This window comes from Atractosteus spatula, chromosome 9 (genome assembly GCF_055471065.1).
Source record: "Atractosteus spatula isolate fAtrSpa1 chromosome 9, fAtrSpa1.hap1, whole genome shotgun sequence".
NCBI lineage: Eukaryota > Metazoa > Chordata > Actinopteri > Semionotiformes > Lepisosteidae > Atractosteus > Atractosteus spatula.
This window is the reverse complement of record NC_142714.1, coordinates 19,282,213-19,304,362: the sequence shown is the minus strand read 5'-3', so window position 1 is coordinate 19,304,362 and position 22,150 is coordinate 19,282,213. Positions and strand designations below refer to the sequence as shown.

Below are 22,150 nucleotides of genomic sequence, written 5' to 3'. Positions count from 1 at the left end.
TCTGGCTTCCGACATATAATTAATGTTGGATGTTCATTTAATAAGCAACAAGTCTGGCAAGTGATGTATTCAATATAAGATCTTGCTGCTGACCTTTGAGGCTTTAAATAATCTGGCTCCTTCATACATCTCTGAATGCCTTTACGTTTACACTCCTTCCCATACGGTCTTTTCAGTCGAGACCGAGAGAGAGTCAGGACCTCAGTTTTACGTCTTATCCGAAGGACGGTGCCTTTTTACAGTATAGTGTCCTCGTCACAATACTGGGGCATTAGGACTCACATAGACCGCAGGGTGAGCGCCCCCTACTGGCCCCACTAACACCTCTTCCAGCAGCAACCTTAGTTTTTCCCAGGAGGTCTCCCATCCAGGTACTGACCAGGCTCACACCTGCTTAGCTTCAGTGGGTTGCCAGTTGTGAGTTGCAACATGATTATGGCTGCTGGCAGTAAGCAAAGAAACATTTAATCAATATCCAAAATCAGTATACTTCATTTTTTTATGACAAACATGCATAGTGATAGGTTTCTTTCTGTACTCAATATAGTTTCAGTTGTAGTAAGGTGAGATTTATGAAGTCTGTACCTTTCTACTTTTCTATTCCAGTACATGTCTCTAGAGAGCCTTAGGAGTATTACAGGCACTGGTATGTGCATGTTGCGTACAACCATGCCGTGTAAAGACAGATACTGTCGCTAGCCACAATGTCGCAAAGCAGTTTTGGGACCTGTCTCACACTCTCGTTGCCCTGGTAACAGATTACGGCAGATGAAAGATGGCGGAAGGTGAAGAGACATTAACAAAACGAGAGCTCAGTATGGTGAGTATATTTAATTTAATTTCGGTAATTTTCTGCGTCTCACTAATTGCGTATATTTCTTTTCTTCGATTTGTATACTACTTCGATACTAGCTTTTTTTCTTTTCTACAAATGCTATTCTTACCTGGGTTGAATTTTGGTTAGATTTCTTGAAGGAATTATAGCAAACTGCTGCAATTTAATTTTTCTTGTAAGATCTCAGTACAGGATTGGATACAATAGATGACAGTGGATATGTATTGAATTCAGAATGCATTGCTTTTCAAATAAAAGTGCAAGAGTGACACTGCCTGATCTCACTAGTTTAAAATCGACCTGAATCTTGGGTTTAATTGCTTATTCAGACTCAACAAGAGCTGCTTGTAGTAAATAACATTGAATAATATGGTAGTGATACTTGAAAGATCAACAGTAATCTGTTTGGAAAGGGACGGAAGTTTGTTTGTGGTTAAGTATGCTCTTGGAAGATCGACATTTTAAAAATGTATATAACTTTTATTGATTGTTTATGTTATTCTGTAAATTATAAGAGGAACAATAGCGTGTGACAGTATTGCAAGTGATATATTTCATTATCATACAATGAAATGAAAACGAAACAATAAAACAGAAAACTTGGCGCTATTCATAAGAAAAAGATATGGCTTTTTTTCTTCGTTTTATTTGAAGTAAGCAAGTCTTAGTTAAATTTATCGGAAGCATTTCAACATCTTAGAACTAAAACTCGGAAATTATTGTAATCATGAATTGCATGTGCTTTCATTTTTAATACGTAAGTCCCACGTAGACTAGACTTGAGGACTACCAATTAAACACAGAGTTTCACTTTTACTTTGTTTATATCATGATTGTTTTCTGGATAAATCCAACTTTACAAGGAAGCACACTTTAAGGACACTTTCCCAGCGTTTCAAAACTGTTGTGAAACATCTTTGAAAACTGACAGTACAAAGGTGAATTTCTGTGACAATTGTAAAATCTACAGACATAAATACAGACATACGTAGTTAACTAAACTAGGATTGGTAGTGAATTACTGAATTTGCTACACAGCTTTTTGAACAGCATAATTTAGTATATACCTGCAGTGTCTTGGAAAAGAATTCAAGCCCTTTTATTGGTGTTTGATTTTTACCTTTTCATTGATGAAATTACAAAATTATGCCTACCCATTTCTTAAACTTAATATTCAAGACCTGAAAGCTGAGACTGAAGACATCTAAGAGTAAGGTAAGTTACTTAATTTCAGCGATAACGTAATACAAAAAATGAAATAATGCATAAATATTTAGACCCATGAACTTAATATTTGGTGTAAGCATCTTTGGCAGTAATCACAGCCACAGGTGGTTTTGGGTAAGTCTCTTCCAACTTAGCACACCGGCTTTGTGCAATTCTTGCCCATTCTTGGCAGATTTGCTTAAGTTGTCTCATGTTGCTTTTGGATTACTCACAGACAGCAGTCTTGCTACTGTTTCCTATTGAGTCAGGAATTCTATTGAGACTTAGACTGGGCTACTCAGTACAGGGAATACACTTTCTTATTGCCTTTTTGGCCTTCTACTTTGGTTAATTGCCCTGCTGAAAGATGAATTTTCATCCCAGTTTTATGTCTGAAGCAGGTTTTCCTATAAGATTTGCCAGTACTTTGCTCCATCTCCGTTCCTATCGGATAAACTTCGCTGTTTCTCTTGATGAGAAGTGAAGCTACTGTATAAGACGATGCTGCCACCATCATGCTTCACAGTGGGGGTGTTTATTGAGTGGTTCACTATGGGTTTGTGTCAGATGTAACACTTTGCATTTAGACCTGAAAAGTCCAATTCTGTGTTATCTGACAATAAAACTATTTCTGACATGTTTGCATTACCACTTAAATATTCAGTTGAAAGGTTCTTGTGGTTTTTTGAGATGTTAGTATGTCAATTCCATTCAAGGGTTTGTGGAATAACTGGAATATTGTTGACCCATGGACATTTTCTATCAACTGTCTGGTCGCCTTCACTTCTTAATCAACTTCACCATGCTCAAAGATATATTAAGGGCATATGTAATTTGAAAGACATATCATTTGAAATGTTTATACCTTTCTTCTGATTAGTGCTTTTGTACAGCTTTATCCCTGAGTTGTGTTGATAGCTCCTAGGTCTTGATGGTTGGATTTTTCCTTGAAATGTACCACATGACTGAGGTACATTACAGCGATGTGTATTTATTCTGAAATCATGTGAACAACTTTTTCTGTACACAGACTGTGATCATTGTGTGCCTTGCTAAGGTAGTTTTGTATATCTAAATACATTAAGTTTGCCACAATAGAAAGGGTTTAAATGTGATACAATCATTCTTTCATATTATTTACTTCTTTTTGTTTTTGTTTTGACTGTGTGGAGTAGGTTGAAGATAAATATATATGACAACAAAACTGTGAAAACATTGCAAGTGTCTGAATGCTTTTGTAAGACACCAAAACCGTACAGTGTTTTTCAAATCTATACGTTAACAATGGCTCTAACATTTAGCATTTTTTAGGAAATGCGTTATTGATTTAAATACATTTCGTCACCTTGAATGATTGATTTTATGTTGATCATGGATCATTTAATGTTTTTGTTATTCGGTTTTCAAAGTCAGGAAAGATCAGGATATTTGCTGAAATATTTGGAACAGTGGAATTTGGGGGAAAAGATTAAAAAGGAAATTAACATATTGGTAAAGATTTAAATTAAAATTAAATTTAAATTAGCCAAGTTTCTACTAGATGAAATCCCCCATATAAAAAAAAAACCCAAACCCCGAGGCACAAGCATTTCTACAGGACCTTCAGTGCCTCAGGATACGTTATTCAATATTTTTTTTAAAAAAGTCACAGTTGAGTAACAAAGCTGTGGAAAAATGTACCTTTTCTCTTCTAGATGTGGAAGGAGCTGCCTGATTTTGGCCCAGAGCTCCTGCTCTACCTGGCAGAGCAGGTGCCCAGGATCTACTGCCAGAACGCCGAGCCGCAGCCCGCACTGGAGGAGGAGTTGGCCGTCCCTCTGCTGCTGCAGCCCCTGGAGTGGTACCTGTTCGGGGAGGACCCCTGCACTGGACTGGAAAAGCTGCAGCAGACCAGCACCTCCTCCCAGCTCTGTGGCCGAGTCTTCAAGGAAGGGGAGACCACCTACTCCTGCAGGTAAGACGCTGAGGGATTCACGGACCTGACAGGGTGTCCCGGGCTTTACGTTTTGCGAGGTAAAGCAGCAATCGTGTGGAAATTAGAATCCTCTGTACAGGTGGGAAAATCAATAAGACCTCCATTTCATTGTAGCTTTCTGCATTTAAGGTTTCTAGAGCTATGGTCTCTTGTGCTGTATTAACGACTATTTAGGCTACGTGTAATATATTACAGCTATATGTTAATGATATGGGAATAGAACAAGTACCACATAAATTGCTACAAAAACTGCCTCAAAAAATGAATATATTTATTAAAATAATTAATAACAATATTAATAATTACAATAATGATAAAAATACGTAGGTGCGCAAGAGAGGGGATTAATAGCCCCTTCTGAAAACTCAAATGAGAACTGTCAAGTACGGTGATAGCAGTTTTCTAAACTGATAAGTGTAAATAGCAGTATTTCATGTGAGAATAAAAAATGTATAAAACCAATGGCTTTGTGAAGTTTAATATCAAAAGAAAGCAATGGTTCAGACAGTTTAAATGTGTACCTTTATAAACCAAACTGCAATCATGCTGAAATTGTTTGTGTGGCTGTCCTCCCTATATAATCTTGTGTAACAAATGTAATTATTAAATTACAGCTTAGGCTTTTTGGCTTTACAGGGACTGTGCAATAGATCCTACATGTGTGCTATGTATGGACTGCTTCCAAAACAGTGTACACAAGAGTCATCGTTACAAGGTAAGGATTGTCTCTTAATCTGTGCTTCCTTTAAGATCTGAGATGCTGAGAAACTCGCTTTTGTGACTGAGAAACCTAAACAATTCTAACACCTCAAGACAAGAGAAAAAAAATGTTTGGTATTGTACCAAGGTTAGCTGACTCAAAACACATTTAAAATCATTTTGCAATTTTAAATCATTGCTTCTTTTTTTCTTTTACTGTAGCATTTAACAGACTACGTGAATTTAGAAAAGGGGTCATGAACTAAAGAGAAAATGAAAACTTGTTAATTACTCAAAATTTTGTGTAAAACGTAGTGACTGGGGTTAATATGTTCCAAATTGTTTACTATGTATTTTTTTACACATTAAGAAAATAAAAGGCTTCCTATTAGCCTATTATAAAGAAATGTATTCTTGCTGTAATTCTCATGTCTGTGCTTTTTAGCTATCTAGTAGAAAAAAAGAAAAGAAATAAAGAAAACCCTAAAATGAGTTTATGTAAATTTGTTCTTTGTAGATAAAGTTGAATGTTGTAGAATGGTTTTCAAATTGGCAATTGTGCTTGCCCGTGTTTATCAAGGTAACATCCACCAATTACATCCATTCAGCTCAGTTAAACCCCAGATTTGTCCCTGATCATTAACAGGTGAGTTTGTTAGAGTTGAATGATGATAGTTGAAGGGGGTGTGCATAAGCAGTATCTACATTGAACTGTTTAGATATCATTTTGAAATCCATTTGTTTTATTTGTGGTCCTTAGACTTAGAAGCTGATACTCATCTTTTCAAGCAATATGTTTTCTGCCAATGTGTCATAGTAGTGGGTGAATGTAAAATTCCCCACAGTCCTCATTTTCTTCTATGATATCAAAGTCCTGAGGTCATATTTCAAAAGCAATTAAAAAAACAAACATTTTCATCTTGGTCAGTTCGCTGTTCATTAATTAAACATATTATTAACTATTGTATTTTAATAATCAAGAACTGATCAAATTGTGAATGAGATGTTAAATTATGTTAAAACATTTAATAGCAGGTATCCAAACCGTTTATTCAGGGATATGTTAGTGTATTTATTAATGTTGTGATCAAGTATCGTCAAAAGCCATTGACATTGCAATTCAATTTCACTGCAGTTGAAAATCACAAACAAAACATAATGCAGAAACTAGTTTGGGCATAATTTACTGTTTGGCACTTAATATAGAAAGCTTTAACAAAAGTGATCAAACTTGTATTGAAAAAAGTTGAACTGCGGGATTTTCAGGACCATCAATCAGTTTGACTTAATCACTGTGACTAATTGATCTTGTTAAAGAAATGTGATATCTTTTCACTAGATGCATTCATCCTCTGGAGGCGGTTTCTGTGACTGTGGGGATGTGGAAGCCTGGAAGACTGGTCCTTCGTGTACAAAACATGAACCAGGAAGTGCAGAGGACATGGACACAGTATGTGTGTAATAACTGTAGATGTCAGGAATCTGGAGCTTGGAGTGGGAGGTGTTCATAACAAAAATGTTCATGTATGGGCATTCATGAACTGCTTGCGTGATGTTGTGTTCTTTTGCACTCAGCCTAACAAAATCATACTCTTGGATAAATGTTTGCAACCCTACGGCCTTGGCTGTTTTCAAGGAACAGTTTGTTCTGTGGGAAAATTGCTAGAGTGATTGAGATCAGAAAGACAGAGAGGGACATGGAAACTTCTTTTTTAGACCGGCTGGACTCCAGCACCTGGAGCTTTACACCAAAACTATTCAAAACTGATCTGCCTATTTTGATATATTGTGCATCAATTTAAATGTCTTTCCATTACCATTAACTATTATCAATGTATTATTTTTTTGGAGTAACCACACTGTAGTGTTGCACTTTCAGTGTATGTACATAAAACAGAGGCCACCTTCTAAGACCATTCATATGGGGTACAAGTTATGTTTTTTTAAGTTTGACGTACATGAAAATGCAGAACATTTGAGAGTGGTTGAGCACGAGTTTCACCGTCACCATTTTCTGCTGGAATAAGATCTGTGCAGACTCAGATTAAGCATTAAAGTAAGTTTTGTCCATCTATCCATTTTCTAACCACTTTATCCAGTTCAGGCTCAAGGGGGTAGCCAGAGCCTATCCTGGTAAGCAACTGGTGCAAGGCAGGGTATAAACTGGACATGGATTCACACGCCAGGGACAATTTTCCCAAAAGCCAGTGAACCTACAAGTACAGTATGTCTTTGGATTGTGGGAGGAAAATGGGGCACATGTCGAGAAACCCATGTGAACAGGGGGAGAATGGAACCCAGGGCCCCAGCGATGTGAGACAGCAATGCTATCCACTGTACCACCGTGCCGCCTAAAAAAAGTGTTGTTTACATAGAATAGTAATGTGCTTAGGCCAGTGATGTGTGAAAAGATAATAATACAAATAATCATTGATGATTATTGGTGATTGGTGGAACATAACACATAAAAAAGTATGGCAGAGCACAAAACCGAGGATAAGATTGGGGAGATCATTCAACAGATGTGATTTTAAACAGACAGCCCTTTACTCATTTTCCCTGATGTCTTTCCATAAACAGCGGGTGTTTCTATTGAATTAAAGCTTGCTGTTCTGGTGTGTTTGTGTTTCATGCTTTTATCGAGCTGCATCTGTGATGCAACAGAACTCTTTCAGAATACCCTGGTTTAATTATGAAAGCTTTTAGGTAAAGTATTAGCTTTTTCATTGTATTTTACTTACTCATGCCATCTGGTGTGTTACGGACATATTTGGTTTTGACAGTGGGTGATGAAACTATAGATAAGGAATACTTGATTTCAGAGAGGTTAGCTAATCTTCAAAGATTGTATTTGATATAGATTTACACACAATCTGTTCTGAGATTTTTAAACCAAAAGTGTTCGCATTTATTATTCAGTATTTGTATGGTTATAGACTGTTTTTAGAGTTAATTATTTTCTTTAGGCATGGTGATATCTGTGACAATATTGAAATTAGTGCCACGACCACAACATCATGATTTATACTTTGCACATTAACAATAGAGGGCAATATCATTGCAACATAATGTGCAAAACTTGGCAGTGGCTCTAAATTCAGTGTTAAAGCAGAGAAAACAGAGAAAAATGACAGAAAAAAAATGAAAAGAGCTCAAATACTGAATTAAGATATGAAAATTAACAGAAGGTCCTAACTTCCAAAAACATTTGTTAAATCATTATCAAAGAACTTGAGCAACATAACTGTACACTAAAAACACTTTTGTGTATTTCTTATAAAGGCTTGTACAACGTTATTCTGCTCTGGCCTGTACTGCACTGAAAAACTTAAAATGTCAACCTGTAGTGATGGTCACTCACACCCCCGGGTTGGGAGGGCACGGGTTAAAAAAAAAGATTTTAGATTGGGTTGGGTGGGTGCGAGTAAAAAAAAAGCCGGCCCACACATCACTATCACCCTGCGTTCTCAGAAAAACCTAACTGGTGGGTCCAATGGAATATTTTCCATAGAGTACAGAGGAAGTAGGGTGAAAGTTCATTGCTACATTTTTGGGATTATCATGGAGATTTGCCAAGGAAATGTTCCTGAAAAATCAAAATTGTGTACATTGTGTTAAAAGCAAGTTATGTTTCATTATTGTGAATAGTTGTGTATATTTTGGTAAAGTGCAATTAAAAGTTATGATTTAGTAGCTTCTTAATGCTGAATGCTGAACTTTTATTTAATGCATTATTACTTTATTTGCTTTTATACTTGGTTTGTTTGATGTAGTTTTGTTATATCTGTTTAGGCTATGTTGGCTCTAGTAAATGTTGCAGCCTGTATGGCACTTAAGAAAGAGTGTAAGCTGATTCAAATTACTATTAAATCAAAGCAATGAGCGATTTGGGCGGTGTAGTGGCATAGTGCTTTTTTAAAGACTATATGGTCCTTTTTAATTCTGAGTGGTAAAATAAAGAAGTGAGAGTAAGTCAGAAATTCTCTTAGCAAAACTGTTTATTCTAGTATAGGTTCACACAATATTCTAAAGTATGCACACTGTTTTTCTTCATTATGAATTTTAAGGCCATCATTTCAGTTCTTCCCAGTTATTCAAATATTGTAACCATTAGTGAACAACCGACATGACTCATAAGTATATAATTATGAAGAAAAAGACAAATATAATTCAGAATTATCTCTGTACAGCTGATGCTATCAGTTAAAGTGTATTGCTGCCTGGAGCTTTGCTTTTTAGATTTTCCTCCAGTGTAAGTCTTAGAATCTTAAGTGCAAGGGGTAGGCCAAGAAGTATTGGTGAAAACTTTAATTCTCTCCCATATCCTCTTGGTCCTGAGTGGTGAAATGTTTTTGTGTGTTCTGCACAGGGTGAGGAGAGTGTGTTGGAGGAAGGCTTGCGGGAGAGAGCTCTAAAGCTGTTCCAGATTCTCTTCCGGTACACTGTCGACATGCTGGTGTGGGAAGAAGGGGCAGAGCTACCTTCATCATTGCAGCCCCGGTATAGTAGTAATGTTTGTCTCCACAGAACGGGTTATGGAAATCACAAGAGGGGAAGTTTACATAGATAGTGAAGGCTATGTCTGGGTAGATGTGCCTTTTCCGTTCTCTAATTGAAGCCTTATTTAACAAAAGATTTATTGCAAAGTCTTTTGACCTAAATGTAAAGGGCTTCAGTATTATCATCCTCCTGCTTTTATCTGCATTCCTTCAGTAGTGTAAACATTTGTTTACTCCCTCTGACCCTGTGACTATAGGGAGTTCTTTTGTAACCAACAGTCATTGACTTTGTTGCAGCTAAAAAATCTGAATAAAATTACTTTTGGTTGGTCTAAGGGTCTACTGAGATAATTTCAGAAACTGATATTTTATGTGCATTCATATGCTAGAGAAAGGTGAAAACAGAGAAGAGAAGGTGAAAGAAGCTTGGAGGGCTTGTCCTTGAACCATGACCAGAATATGACTTACAGTAACAGCTCTATGTCAGTGACTGAACAAGGAAAGAGATCAAGCTGACTTAAAGTTGTACATCTGAATAGGTGAATTTAAAGAAACCCACCAAATTGTTGTTTTTATTCCTTTATGGGTTAAAATTCTGGAAGGACAGTACACTTTGTAATTATCTGCAGTAAAATATATGTGCTCACTGACAAATATGTTTTTTGGGGGCATTTTTGATTGGATGTAAAGGATTCACAAACTGTTTTCTGACTTTTGGACATTAAAGATATCATTCCTACTTGATTTGAGCTTTTTCTTTAACAAAGAGAATAGAAAATATAAATACTGTTGTATCTGTTAACTTGTTTATTCTTTTCTAACTTGCAGTGTGAAAGAAGATGTATATTACTGTGTACTGTATAATGATGAGCACCATTCCTATGACCATGTCATCTACACTCTCCGGAGATCTGTGCAATGTAACCAGAGTGAGGCACAGACCCACACAGCACTTATTGACAAAGAGGTAAGGGAGAGAGCAGATGAGTGAGATGGCAGTGTTGTAATACTGTATTCTTATTGTTTTTAAATCAGAAACCTATGTTTTAATTCTAGTTTTTCTTTTCAGTGTTTTGAGGTTTAAGTGTTTTGTACCTTTTGCTCGTTAAATTTAGCTTTCTCACTTCAACCAATGTGATTTGAAATTGTAGAAAATTACTCACCAGTGCCATGAAAAGTAGGAAAAATTTCCGTATTGCCACAAGTGCAAACATTAAGTGGTTAAAGCCTTCATGGGTATATTTGATTGCATTATTTCAAAAATGATTTGCACATACAATTCAGAAAGTTTGGTGTATTTTTGTATGGGAAATAATAATAATAATAAACTTTATTTTATATAGCACCTTTAAAGGTGGCTTCTCAAATGCTTTACAAAGTAATGCACTGTATGATTATATACTTCCTACATTGACATTTCTATAGGGACGCAGAGCCGTGAAAAGAGGCACTAAGCAGTCCTGTCAGGAAGCTAAGGAACTCATTAGGGTAAGTGCAGAAATTGTCTGAGAAGGGATATTAAAGCTTACCAGTATTTTTAATTGGTGCAGTTAAAATTTTACTAATCATCTTTAAGAAGTATTTCCAATAATGTCCCTTAAGTCCTGTTTACTGATTTCTTTTTTCTTCTTGTTTTTAATGTCTGTTGCTGCTGTTGCCATTTAGATATGCCCGCCTAAGTAGTAGTATCTCTACTAGACAGTTTTATATATATATTTCTGAAAGTTAAATAAATGAAGCTAGAATAACTATGACTTTTGTTTCATCACATACCAGGGAATATCAGGGAGTTATGGACAGTTTTGCAATTATTAACTTTCACCTTTAAATAACCTTTTATTTTCTTGGATATTCAGCAACAGAAAGGGCAACAGACAGTTTCATTGGGCATGCAAATTAGAATATTGAGCAAAGTACAGGCTTAAACCTTTTGTAAACTGTGTAAGTGAAGGATATTCTGAATCTCCTTTGTGTCCTGTGTTGGCAGTCAACCTCAGAGCACATATCTGTGGAGCCTCTGCGGGTAGAGATCCTACACTCTAGTGTGGTGGCTCACCAGAGTTTTGCCATGCGACTGGGAACCTGGTTTCAGAAAATTATCAACTATTCAGGTCTGCCATCACTGCCACCGTGTCCATTTTCTTGTTTTAGGCTTAAGCCCACTTCTTGCCTTAAAAGCAAATGATAGATATTAAGCCTAGCTGTTATTTTGTTTAGAAACAATGGCATTAACATTGCAAATAATCAAGCCTGTTAAACATATGTGAACTAGTAAAGAGAATAAGATGCTTAAGTTTACAAGTTGTCTTTTTTAGTGATTTTCTTTTCCCTCTTTATTCTCAGTTGGGTTTCGGCAGGTCTTCTGTCAAGTAGCCCTGGAAGCACATCCTCTTCCAGACAGCCAAAGTCTCATCAGTAGACTAATGCTGTATGATGCAAATCTTTATAAAGGTAGGTATCTTGGTTGTTTAAACACTTATCTCTGACCACTGAGAATTTAATACTTTTTGTGCCAAAGGGCTCGTGTTTTTGTTGACAGTACGCTCACTGGCTGGCCAAAATTTTAGGAAACCTCATCCTTGGTAACGGAGGTTTAACTTATCTGCATGCAATGCAAAAACAGTGAGTCACACGACAGAATCAGGTGATCCTTACTTCAGACCATACTGAGTAGGATTAATGGGGATCTAGTGAATGAATGATATCCAAAAGTCTAGAGATATGAAAGAATGTGAAAGGTCAGGTAGGGGCCAAGTTAGCCGAGGCATCTGTATGGAATATTTGCAGAAAGCATTTAGCTATATGTAGTAAGTTACAAACACAAAAGGTATCTGTAATTAGGGAGTCTGTGTGTGAAACTGTCAGCTTTAGGACAGGACTAAACAGATACTGTTTTGGCACGGAAAGTAATGGACATGCCACAGTTTGGCAATTTATGGACAGCTGTAGTTGTTGTCCTGGACCATCCATAACACAAACTCAATGCAGGGACAATTACTCAGAGTACCTAATTATTTTGGATAGTTAGTATGTTTATATGTGTAGATGTACAATGCGTATGTATAGCATGTATACATTATTGTTAACTTTAAATAAGTTAATACATTATTGTATTAACTTTATTCAACAAAATCACCGAACTTAAAACATAGCTGAAAATTCATGTACAGTAGTATATAAAATAAAGTCCATAAATTCAATGTAATGCAATAACTGAAACAATTATAATACATTATTAGCAATACTGAGATATAAAACTTGCACTTAAATTACATCCTACAACATTCCTAATTTTGACAGTTGCTTTTATCCATATTATTATTTGTACCTATAATGCCTAACCAGGCATTTAACTAGAGTAATCTGAGTGAAATTCTTTGCACAGATCTATAACACTTTTGCCTCCATGGGATTTGAATCCTCACCTTCCAGTTATAGTCCAGAACCCTAAGCAATTATGTAGTATTTATTAAGTAATTGTAAGACATGACATACATTGCTTTCACTGTAGCCTGTGTATTTTATTTTCTTAGGAGCCCGGAAGATTGTACATGAGTTAATTGTCTGCAGTTTACTGATGGAAACTGAATATAAAAGGCTTTTTGCTATTGAATTTGCAAAGGTGAGCATGTATATTTGTTATTCATTTTGCAGAGGTTAGAATTAATGTCTTTCAGATGTAAGGATATGCAGTACTAGTCCCGATAAAATACTTTTTGACTGAAGTGCACCACTTACCTGCTGAATCACATTCATTGTGTGCAGACAGCCACACTGGGCAGTAGATCAGGCAGAGAAATGAGAAACCGCTTTACTGGTCGAACTTTTGGAAGCCCAGAGAGAATATTATTCAGGATACTGTGGTTAACACTTACTCTTTGTAAAAGTACAATCTTCGATGACCAAGTAGTAGGACTTAGGTTCAATGTCTTATGTGAAGGACAGCACCCCCTGCAGCAGTGTTGTTGGTCACCATATTGGGAAATTGATCTGGAAATTGTGGTCTAGAGGGAAGTAAGTCATTTATGACCCACCAACACCACTTGCTTCAGCAGCCTGGATTTTCTCAGAGGTCAACTTTGGAACAAGTAATAGGTTTATCCCATGCTAAAAAGAGAAGAAAGAAAACACAACGTTTTGGCTGTGAAAGTGTGTTTTCTTCACACCTGAAGAAGGCTCCACGGCCAAAACGTTGTGTTTTCTTTCTTTTCTTTTCAGCATGGAATAAACCTATTACTTGTTCCTTTGCAGCCTACGCATGCCGACCCACCTGAACTACACCAATCTTGCTTTGCTTTTGAGATCCGACAGGATCAGGCTATAAGATGATAAAGCATAAAATATGCAGTAATTTTGGACAGGTTTGTTTTTTGATATATCCAGTAGCAAAGCTCTCATAGTTTTTCTTGTTCTAATTTATTTAAGCAACAAATACATCATATACACTTGCATTTTACTGATGGAATCTCAATATAATGTTTCAAGGAGATGACTAAATTTGGCTGTTCCTGTACACATCAGTATTATTATGTTTAAGTAATTTTTTGTGTAACTTGGGAAGTCAGAAGTTGTTTGAAATAAAGAAGAGTAAATCTTCTAATAAAGAGTAAATCCCTGAATTTGATTTTTCACAGCATTATAAGCAGCTCCAGAAGGACTTCATTAATGATGACCATGAGCGGAGTATTTCAGTAACAGCTTTATCTGTGCAGATTTTCACTGTCCCTACATTGGTGAGAAAATATTTTTTCTAGTTTTCATGATTGACATGATTGTTTAAAACAAATTATTCCTAATTGTGTCCTACTACAATTGTATTATTTGTTGAATGCAAAGAAAGAATTATCATCTACATCCAAATTAAAAATATAATATCTCTACTTGCATGCATGCTCTTAATTAAGTTGTTTTTTATTTGATTGTGGTTTTGTTATGTTCTTCAGCTTTTTACAAAGAAATGACTGACATGGTCCTAAAGTGTTATCTTAGTGTTTGTGTTGCTTGTGATGTTTTTTGTGTTGAAACTTTGTCATCACTGGGATTCTTTGCAGGCTAGACAGCTGATTGAAGAAGGGAATGTCATAAAAGTGATCATTGACACCGTGATGGAAATGTTGAGCGAACATCTCGATGGAAACAATAGATTTCATTTCCAGGGATACAACTCAGACAAGTTTTTCAGGATTCAGGTTGTCTTTCATGATCTCAAGTAAGTGCTATCTTTCCAGTTTTTTAGGAAACAGTGCTTGAACATGTTTTAACTCATAGGTTTCCATTTTTGGCATACTGTGTTTTGACTGTTCACAATGTTTTTTTGGCAGATATATTTTGATCAGCAAGCCATCAGTATGGACTGAGAAACTACGACAGCAGTTCCTTGAGGGATTTAGAAGATTTTTGGCAATGCTGGCCTGCATGCAGGTACCTTTGTTCAAATAGACTGACATGAAAAGCAGAAATAATTTCACTGTATCATGGATTGGTTTCAAGTGAATATATTTTGTCTTGCTAAATACTGTAATACCCAGTTACATTTTTTTCTGTGTTGTAGCTTATAAGAAGGTTGAATTAAGCAATCTTGTGCAGATTTCTGTAAAACATCTACAGAAGTGAAGTTTATTTTTGGTTATTGAAGATTGAATTCAATTGAATTATCCCTTCTAGGTGAAAATCTAACAGAAATTGAAGCACTGTATTTTTCATGTAATCTGGCTAGAATTTAATTCTGTTCGTGAGCAATTTTAAAACAGGCTAGATTAATAGTCCTTTATATGATTGTATTGATTTGCTCTTTTATTTAATGACTTGAGGTGAGGAATGGATAAATGACATCTTGGTTTAATGTACTAATCTACTGATGTTCTCTGAGACATTTAAATTTCATCATACTCATTTTATATTGTACATTTTGTCTCAAAGTGCTATTTTAAGAAGACGTTCTTATACAGCTGTATTGTGTATTGGTATTACTTAAATGAAGAAGTTATAACTCAGATTGGTGTCTTTCAGGGAATGGAAGAAGTGAAGAGGCAGTTTGGTCAGCATATTGAGGTTGAACCTGAATGGGAAGCAGGATTTTCTATTCAGATACAACTCAGGCACATTCTCTCCATGTTCCAGGACTGGTGTGCATATGATGTAAGTATTCACAGTTGTCAATACATAACTATCAAATAATCTTGTATTAAAGTGAAAAGAAAAGCAAAAGCTAGACAGCTAAATTTTGAATTTTATACTGTTAACATTTTTTGTAAGTCAGAAAAGGTTTTCTTATTTTGTGTCTTCTTAAAAAGATATGAGTAATATGAATGTCAAGATGTCATGATACAGTGCAAAATGCTCAACCAGTTTGTATGTTTTCCTTTATGAAATGTTATGGATCTTTTTTATCATTACAATTTAGGAGAAAGTTCTTCTACAAGCCTTCAAAGAAAGCCACATTGCTTTGATGCAGTGTACAAACCAAGCCTTCAACAGCGAAGCCACAGATTTTTATATGTGTAAACACATTTTGCGCACAAGACCTTACAAAGTGTCTCAGGAACCTGTGAGCATCCACCTTCCAATCTCCAGATTGCTGGCTGGTGAGTAGCAGATTTCTGAGTAGCACCTGGGGCTCCTATTCACTTTCTCTCACCCATGTTAAAAGTGCAAAATTAGCTTCTGCTTACTCAATTAGACAATGAGTGTATTTTCGTCAATGAGAAATATTTCATTTATTTTATAATTAATCAGATTCCCAATTTGTTAGATTGTTTTTAAAATATGCTACTCTCATGTTTAGACAAAATAAACTAAGCCTAATTTGTAAAGCATTTTGGATTACATTAATCTTGTTAAAAACAAAAATTTTGCAGGATTGAGATTTGTAATGTTTTTAATGTGTGTTGTTTTTAGACTAGTATTTGAGTACTATAGTTGTAGTTATTTCTTAGATCTTCTGTGAGTGAAAGATAATAATAAATGTACGCAATTCTTTCTAGTCTCATTAGCCAAAACACACACACAGTAAGATTTTCTTTTTAATTTCTTTTAATACTCTCATTTAAGTTTATCATTAAGATTCTTTAAGTGATGGCATCTCAGAGGTGTCTGATAAGATTGTGGTTTTGCTCTGGCTTCTAGGTTTATATGTCCACATCTGCAGAACTGGCACAATAGCGAGGCTTCACGAGTACATTGATGAAGTGAGTACTGGTGCCTGCCTTACTGCTCTCAGCAAAGTCTGATGTATAGGATGTTCCATTTGTTGCAGGATCTTCCCTTTCATGAATGCGTTTGCTAAGATCAAGTTTAAGCTTTCTTCACGTAGCAAGTGAGTTTATTAAATGTTGTTTTAAGGCTGTGAGATCTTTGTCATTGCTGATTCTGTGTCTGTGTTTCAGGAGAGTTGCAACTTTGCTTTGCTCATGGAGTACCCTCTGCGCTGTGTGGTTTTGGCAGCACAGGTATCAGCTGAGATGTGGAGGAGAAATGGGCTTTCTCTTGTCAGTCAGGTGAGAAAGAGCACTATAGCACTCTACATTGATTTGTGCACAAGTTAAAAGCTAGGTAGTATGATGAATGTCTTTCTTCTTTAGACTATATTAAATGTGTAATTGTACTAGAAAATGTGTACATTACTGAAATGCTTTGTAGTGTTACTTTAGTACTTTATGATTTAGTGATTTATCAGCCTGTATTAAAATAATTCCATATGTATAGTTGGATCTTAGAGGCTGAAAATTATAATTAACCCTGAATTATTTGATCACACAACTAATAATGAAATGTGCAAAATGTGGAAATGTCAAAAATGTTGAAGTGACCATATTGCACCATGTCTTAGAAGCTTTGTCTTTGTAAAATTGGAGTCTGTATTGATTAATTTTTTGTTTGGCATTGCCTATTAGATTTCTGGCTAAAATGACCTGGTGTTCTGGTATGCATACCATAGTTGCTGGAAAACTGCATTTCCTTGTTGTTTTTACATTTTGCCATCATTGCTGTCTATATTATAAGGCACTGAAGAACACTAGACAAGTGAACTCATTTTGCTCTAATGGATGAATTAGGGAATTATTATAACCTTCCTTTGTATCTTTCCACTGTGTAACACAACCCTCCATCTGTATTCTGTTTTACCTTTTAAATGATTTTGCCCACAGTTGTCTCCTGTATAGCATCACCCCTGTTTCTCACTAATTTCAATGTCTGTGCCAGGCTGGTTGTCTAGTACTACAGGTGTCTCAGTTGTGATTGCTTGGCACACAGCCTTTAATAAATCAATCCTGAGCAAGTCAAATGTATTATTTCTTACATTACAGTAGTGGATAACAGAGAAGCTAGATTCCCTATACTTAAAACGTTTTTTAATATTATCAGTGTTATTAATCAGTTTAGTTTTTTTTTGCATATGCTTACATTATATGGTTTATAATTTTGCACAGTACTCTTATATGCCCTGGCAAGAAGGGAACTATGTGAAATTAATTTGAATAGACTTTTCTGATTAAGTGTTTATCTAACGACTGCATTTTAGGTATACTATTACCAAGATGTGAAATGCAGAGATGAAATGTTTGATAAGGACATCATAATGTTGCAGGTACATTACTACTTCTATTCTTTTGCCTTTTTGAGAATCTGTTAATTTGCAAGCAAAAAGTTAATATTCCGAGCCTGCCATGCATTTCCTTAGTAAAACATATTGCCAAAACTTAACTGTTGGAGTATTCTTTAATATTCAAGATTTCTTAAGTACATCTTAATAGTGTTACAACAGAAACTGGAAATGTTAGGAAAATCTCTGGCTATGATGTGGGTGCATAATATACATATTTCTATAATCGGTAGTAGTTCAGGTGGGTAGCTGCGTCAGCATGCGTAGGCTGCAAAGGAACAAGTAATAGGTTTATTCCATGCTGAAAAAAAGAAGAAAGAGAACACAACGTTTCGGCCATGGAGCCTTCTTCAGGTGGACACCTGAAGAAGGCTCCACGGCCGAAACGTTGTGTTCTCTTTCTTCTTTTTTTCAGCATGGAATAAACCTATTACATATTTCTATAATGTTGTATTTAAAAAGTTCCTGAACCATAATATTGCTTACTCACATTTCAATAAGAATGAGAATAACATTTCTAGATTCAATAAAAATCTTCACAGTTTATATAGTACTCTACATTTCTGGGATATATAACTTATAGCGTTCCCATTTACTTCTATGTCTTCATTCTCTCAAGTAGATTGTCTTGTGTTTTACTGAATATTTGAAATCATAGGCATTTTTTCAGTTGTTAAAATAAAGATACTTCTAAACAACTTCAGACATACAGTCATTAATTGGAATATAATGATATTTAATACATTCTTATAGATTGCTGCTTCCAAAATGGATCCTGATGATTTTGTGATGTTGGTTCTTCAGAGGTTTGAGTTGTTTGATGTTTTTAATGGGAACGTGTCTACTAAAGATAAGGTGAGCAACAGTATTTTCAATGTATTTTACATAACAATGGCTAAAGGTTTCAGAGGAATTTCAGAAGTGTTCAGTTTCAGTGTGTACATTATTCTGTTTATATATTTTATTATATGCTGATGCCATATATTATTTTTATTTTATTTCATTATTTTTTTCTCTAAATAGTTGTTTGGATTCATAACAGTTATATACCATATAGGTGTGATGGGATACTTTAATTATGTTTCCTGTTATTTATGTTATATAATCAATTATTTTTGCATTATCTCTGCAGGAACTTGTCAAGCAGTGGAACCATCTGACTGAAGAAATGCTCCACCTTCTCATCATCGTTATAGGCAAGTCAGTAAAACTGTTGAAACATTATAGTTCCCATGTTAGAAATATCTTTGGTAACGTAATTGCAGTCTGACTTCACATGCTGAACCACTAGAGTAGTTGAGGTACTGTAGTTGAAATGGAATAAATCAGATTTTTACCCACAGGTGAGAGATTTGTCCCAGGAATCTCCGGTGTGGTGAAGGAGGATGTCATCATGAGAGAAGTGATCCACCTGCTTTGTATTGAGCCCATGGCACACAGCAGTCTGGTCAAGGCCTTGCCCGAGAATGTGAGTTCAGTGGCTTATTATTTTATATTCCCATCCCATTAAGTGTTAGTATTCAACTTTTTAATATAAAATAGTTTGAACACCCTTTGCAAATAATAGTAGGAAATAATTTGCAGATTATTAAAAATGTACTAGAGACAGTAATCAGGCATTGTACAAAACTGTGATATTTTCCCTATACATATTTGTAATCGAATTCAAATAAACCTATAGTATCAGTCTAATTAAAATATTGTTTTCTGTAAATATTGCCAAATATTGACATAATGTATACAAAATGCTGAAGGTTTATTTTCCTACAGGTTAAAGTACGTATTATTTGACTTTCTGAGACTTTATTTTTTAAATTCCCTTTTGTTTTAAATTGGAACACTTTCCATTTCTATTTCTCACAGTTCTATAACCTTAAAATATGAAATATATGTAATGGACCTGTAATCAGAAAAATGTTTAGATACCATATAGAAGTAAGCTGAAAGTATAAACGTAAGCTAAAAGTGTGCTGAAGAATATTTTCCTTGAGTTTTTGTGAAAATCAGTGTTTGCACTGGAAAAGATTGAATGGTTATTGTAGATGCACATGACAGTGCAGGTGGCCTTTCATCATGGTTCAGACTGGATTTTTAAAGTATCATATACAGGAAAATTGTCTTCTTTAACAGGAAAACAATGAAACTGGTCTGGAAAGTGTCATCCACAAAGTAGCTACTTTTAAGTAAGTTTTTGTTTTTGCTGTTTTAATTGCACTTAAATGTTTGAAAATAAAAATTATTACAAATTTTTATATGTTAAACACATTAAAAACACTTATCATTTTTCTTTGCATTAATGGCTTGGTATTAGTTTTTTATGGCCATTTTTATGGCCAGCTGAAATACTGTGATTTTCCACATAGTCAACTTGTTTTGCTCTCCTACGTCAAAGGTGGCATTTTATTTATATCTCATAAAGTGTAGCATTTATTCAAGGTCATTGCTAAATCCAGGGGGTGTTAATTCACTGTAATACAGTATGCTTATAATTCTTTTACAGGTGGTTACTGTGTTTAACATAGTAGATTTGCCCCAGTGTCATCTCTCCCTTTAATCAAGTGCTCCTGGTCATGTGATTATATAAGCTGAAATTTAGAGCATGATAACCTTTTTCTTGTCCAGGAAACCTGGGGTTTCTGGCCATGGTCTTTATGAAGTGAGGAAGGAATGTCTGAAAGAATTTAACCCTTTTTTCTACCACTATTCCAAATCCCAGCACAGCAAGGTATGTCTGTTTACGTTAAGGCTCAGTGAAACCTTGTAATCCTAAAACATTTCCTGTCACAGTATTTTAGTGGATTTAGGTGATGTTTAAAGTCTATGCAGCTGCAAAAACCTTATTACACCATTTAAACTTTTAATAATAATGCAAAGCAAACCAAAATTACTTGTAATAAATCAATACTGCTTGTAGATTTTGTGGTAACAAGTTGTATCACAAAACTTTTGTGGTATACTGGAACACTGGAAGAATTGGAACACTGACAATTAGCATGGGCTTTCTTGTTAATATGAACCAGAACATCATAAATTAAACTCATCATAACATTTCAGTGATGAAAGGCCCACTTTGAAGTCTCTTAGTCTGCCTCAACAAGAGGGAGAGACATCTGTACTTATGACAGATGGAGGTCATCTGTCATAAATCCACTGTTGGCACCAGAGTGATACACCAGTGAGGAATATGCAACATGGGGATGGCTACTACACCTGATGATTGATGATGATGTCATGACCAATCTCCACCTGTAACGACATGATTTAAAAGGGTGTGCACAACAGGGATATTGGATATAATATATTTAATAAGGATATTTTCTAAGCTGGCAACTTGACAACCAAATAATCATTTGAGACACCATACATAAACAGAATTCTGCCCTAAAAGAAGATTTGCAAAATGCACCAAATTGTAGTTTTGCCTGATCAGCAACATAGTACAGTTAGACTGTTGTCAACATTAATGAATATCAGAGAACTTCCGAATAGCAGTTTTAAAATATGGGCAAGCAGACTTTTAAAGTTTCACTCCATCTCAGTCTCACTTGTGGCCAGACCCAAATCAGACTACCTGTGCATTTTCCAACCTCAGCGTGTAGCTAAGCACGACATAAGTATGGTCTGGCCAAGCATTCTTCTTTTGATCACTATGATGGTACTCTAGAATTCAGCACTTACGTAAAACAAGCATTTGGTAAAGTTTGCTTCAGGAAAGAATTGAACATTAGCATTTTGAGCATCTGAATTTTGAAGTCGTTTGAGATTAAATTATGAGGTGGGTTGCAATAACAAGTATTCAGGTTATTGTATTTTAACCCTATTTTGGTATATATTTTTAATAATTCTGGGTTGTTGTGTAACAGCATCAGATAATATATTGATTAACCATGTGTTTTATATATTGATTACATATTGATTTGTCTTGACTAATAAAAATATTTACACATTTATATTGTTATGCATGTTTTGTTATTAGACTAATAACATTGTGTATTGGATTCTTATAATTCATCTGCTTACAATATGTCCCCATTGTTTTGATTGAGTCCCAGTAACCACAAATTAATCCCTGAGTTTACTGTCCCAGTTTCTAATTATTTCAGTAAATTAAAACGTTTAAATCACTACACTGCCTGATTACCTTTAGCCAGTTTATATTTCTATAGTTTACAAAGCCTCTCATACCACCTTATGCACTACTGCTGTTTAAGGTCTAGTAAGGGAAGAGACCATTCCTACTTAATCCATTGTCAGTAGTGTTGGTTTTCCAAAAAGATACACTGATTGCAGCTGCTAATGAAAGACTGCCTTTTGCTGTTGAATGATTTGTTAAT

General features: G+C 35.3%; 1 protein-coding gene across 2 annotated transcripts in view; it reads left to right on the top strand.

The window, feature by feature from the left end:
* Window positions 1-713: 713 nt before the first annotated feature.
* The window catches only part of ubr1 (ubiquitin protein ligase E3 component n-recognin 1), a 40,510-nt gene continuing 19,073 nt past the window's right edge, over window positions 714-22,150 (top strand). For both annotated transcript variants that reach the window (XM_088925071.1, XM_088925070.1), the window contains exons 1-23: window positions 714-820; window positions 3,736-3,995; window positions 4,653-4,731; window positions 6,055-6,165; window positions 9,085-9,215; window positions 10,043-10,181; window positions 10,640-10,702; window positions 11,202-11,325; window positions 11,558-11,665; window positions 12,748-12,836; window positions 13,849-13,947; window positions 14,266-14,423; window positions 14,536-14,635; window positions 15,224-15,352; window positions 15,618-15,798; window positions 16,340-16,401; window positions 16,600-16,710; window positions 17,736-17,801; window positions 18,570-18,671; window positions 18,949-19,012; window positions 19,160-19,284; window positions 19,947-19,999; window positions 20,439-20,541. In XM_088925071.1, the coding sequence (XP_088781197.1) occupies window positions 776-820; window positions 3,736-3,995; window positions 4,653-4,731; window positions 6,055-6,165; window positions 9,085-9,215; window positions 10,043-10,181; window positions 10,640-10,702; window positions 11,202-11,325; window positions 11,558-11,665; window positions 12,748-12,836; window positions 13,849-13,947; window positions 14,266-14,423; window positions 14,536-14,635; window positions 15,224-15,352; window positions 15,618-15,798; window positions 16,340-16,401; window positions 16,600-16,710; window positions 17,736-17,801; window positions 18,570-18,671; window positions 18,949-19,012; window positions 19,160-19,284; window positions 19,947-19,999; window positions 20,439-20,541 (2,502 nt within the window). In that variant the 5' untranslated portion in view covers window positions 714-775. The remainder of the gene's footprint in view (window positions 821-3,735; window positions 3,996-4,652; window positions 4,732-6,054; window positions 6,166-9,084; window positions 9,216-10,042; window positions 10,182-10,639; window positions 10,703-11,201; window positions 11,326-11,557; window positions 11,666-12,747; window positions 12,837-13,848; window positions 13,948-14,265; window positions 14,424-14,535; window positions 14,636-15,223; window positions 15,353-15,617; window positions 15,799-16,339; window positions 16,402-16,599; window positions 16,711-17,735; window positions 17,802-18,569; window positions 18,672-18,948; window positions 19,013-19,159; window positions 19,285-19,946; window positions 20,000-20,438; window positions 20,542-22,150) is intronic.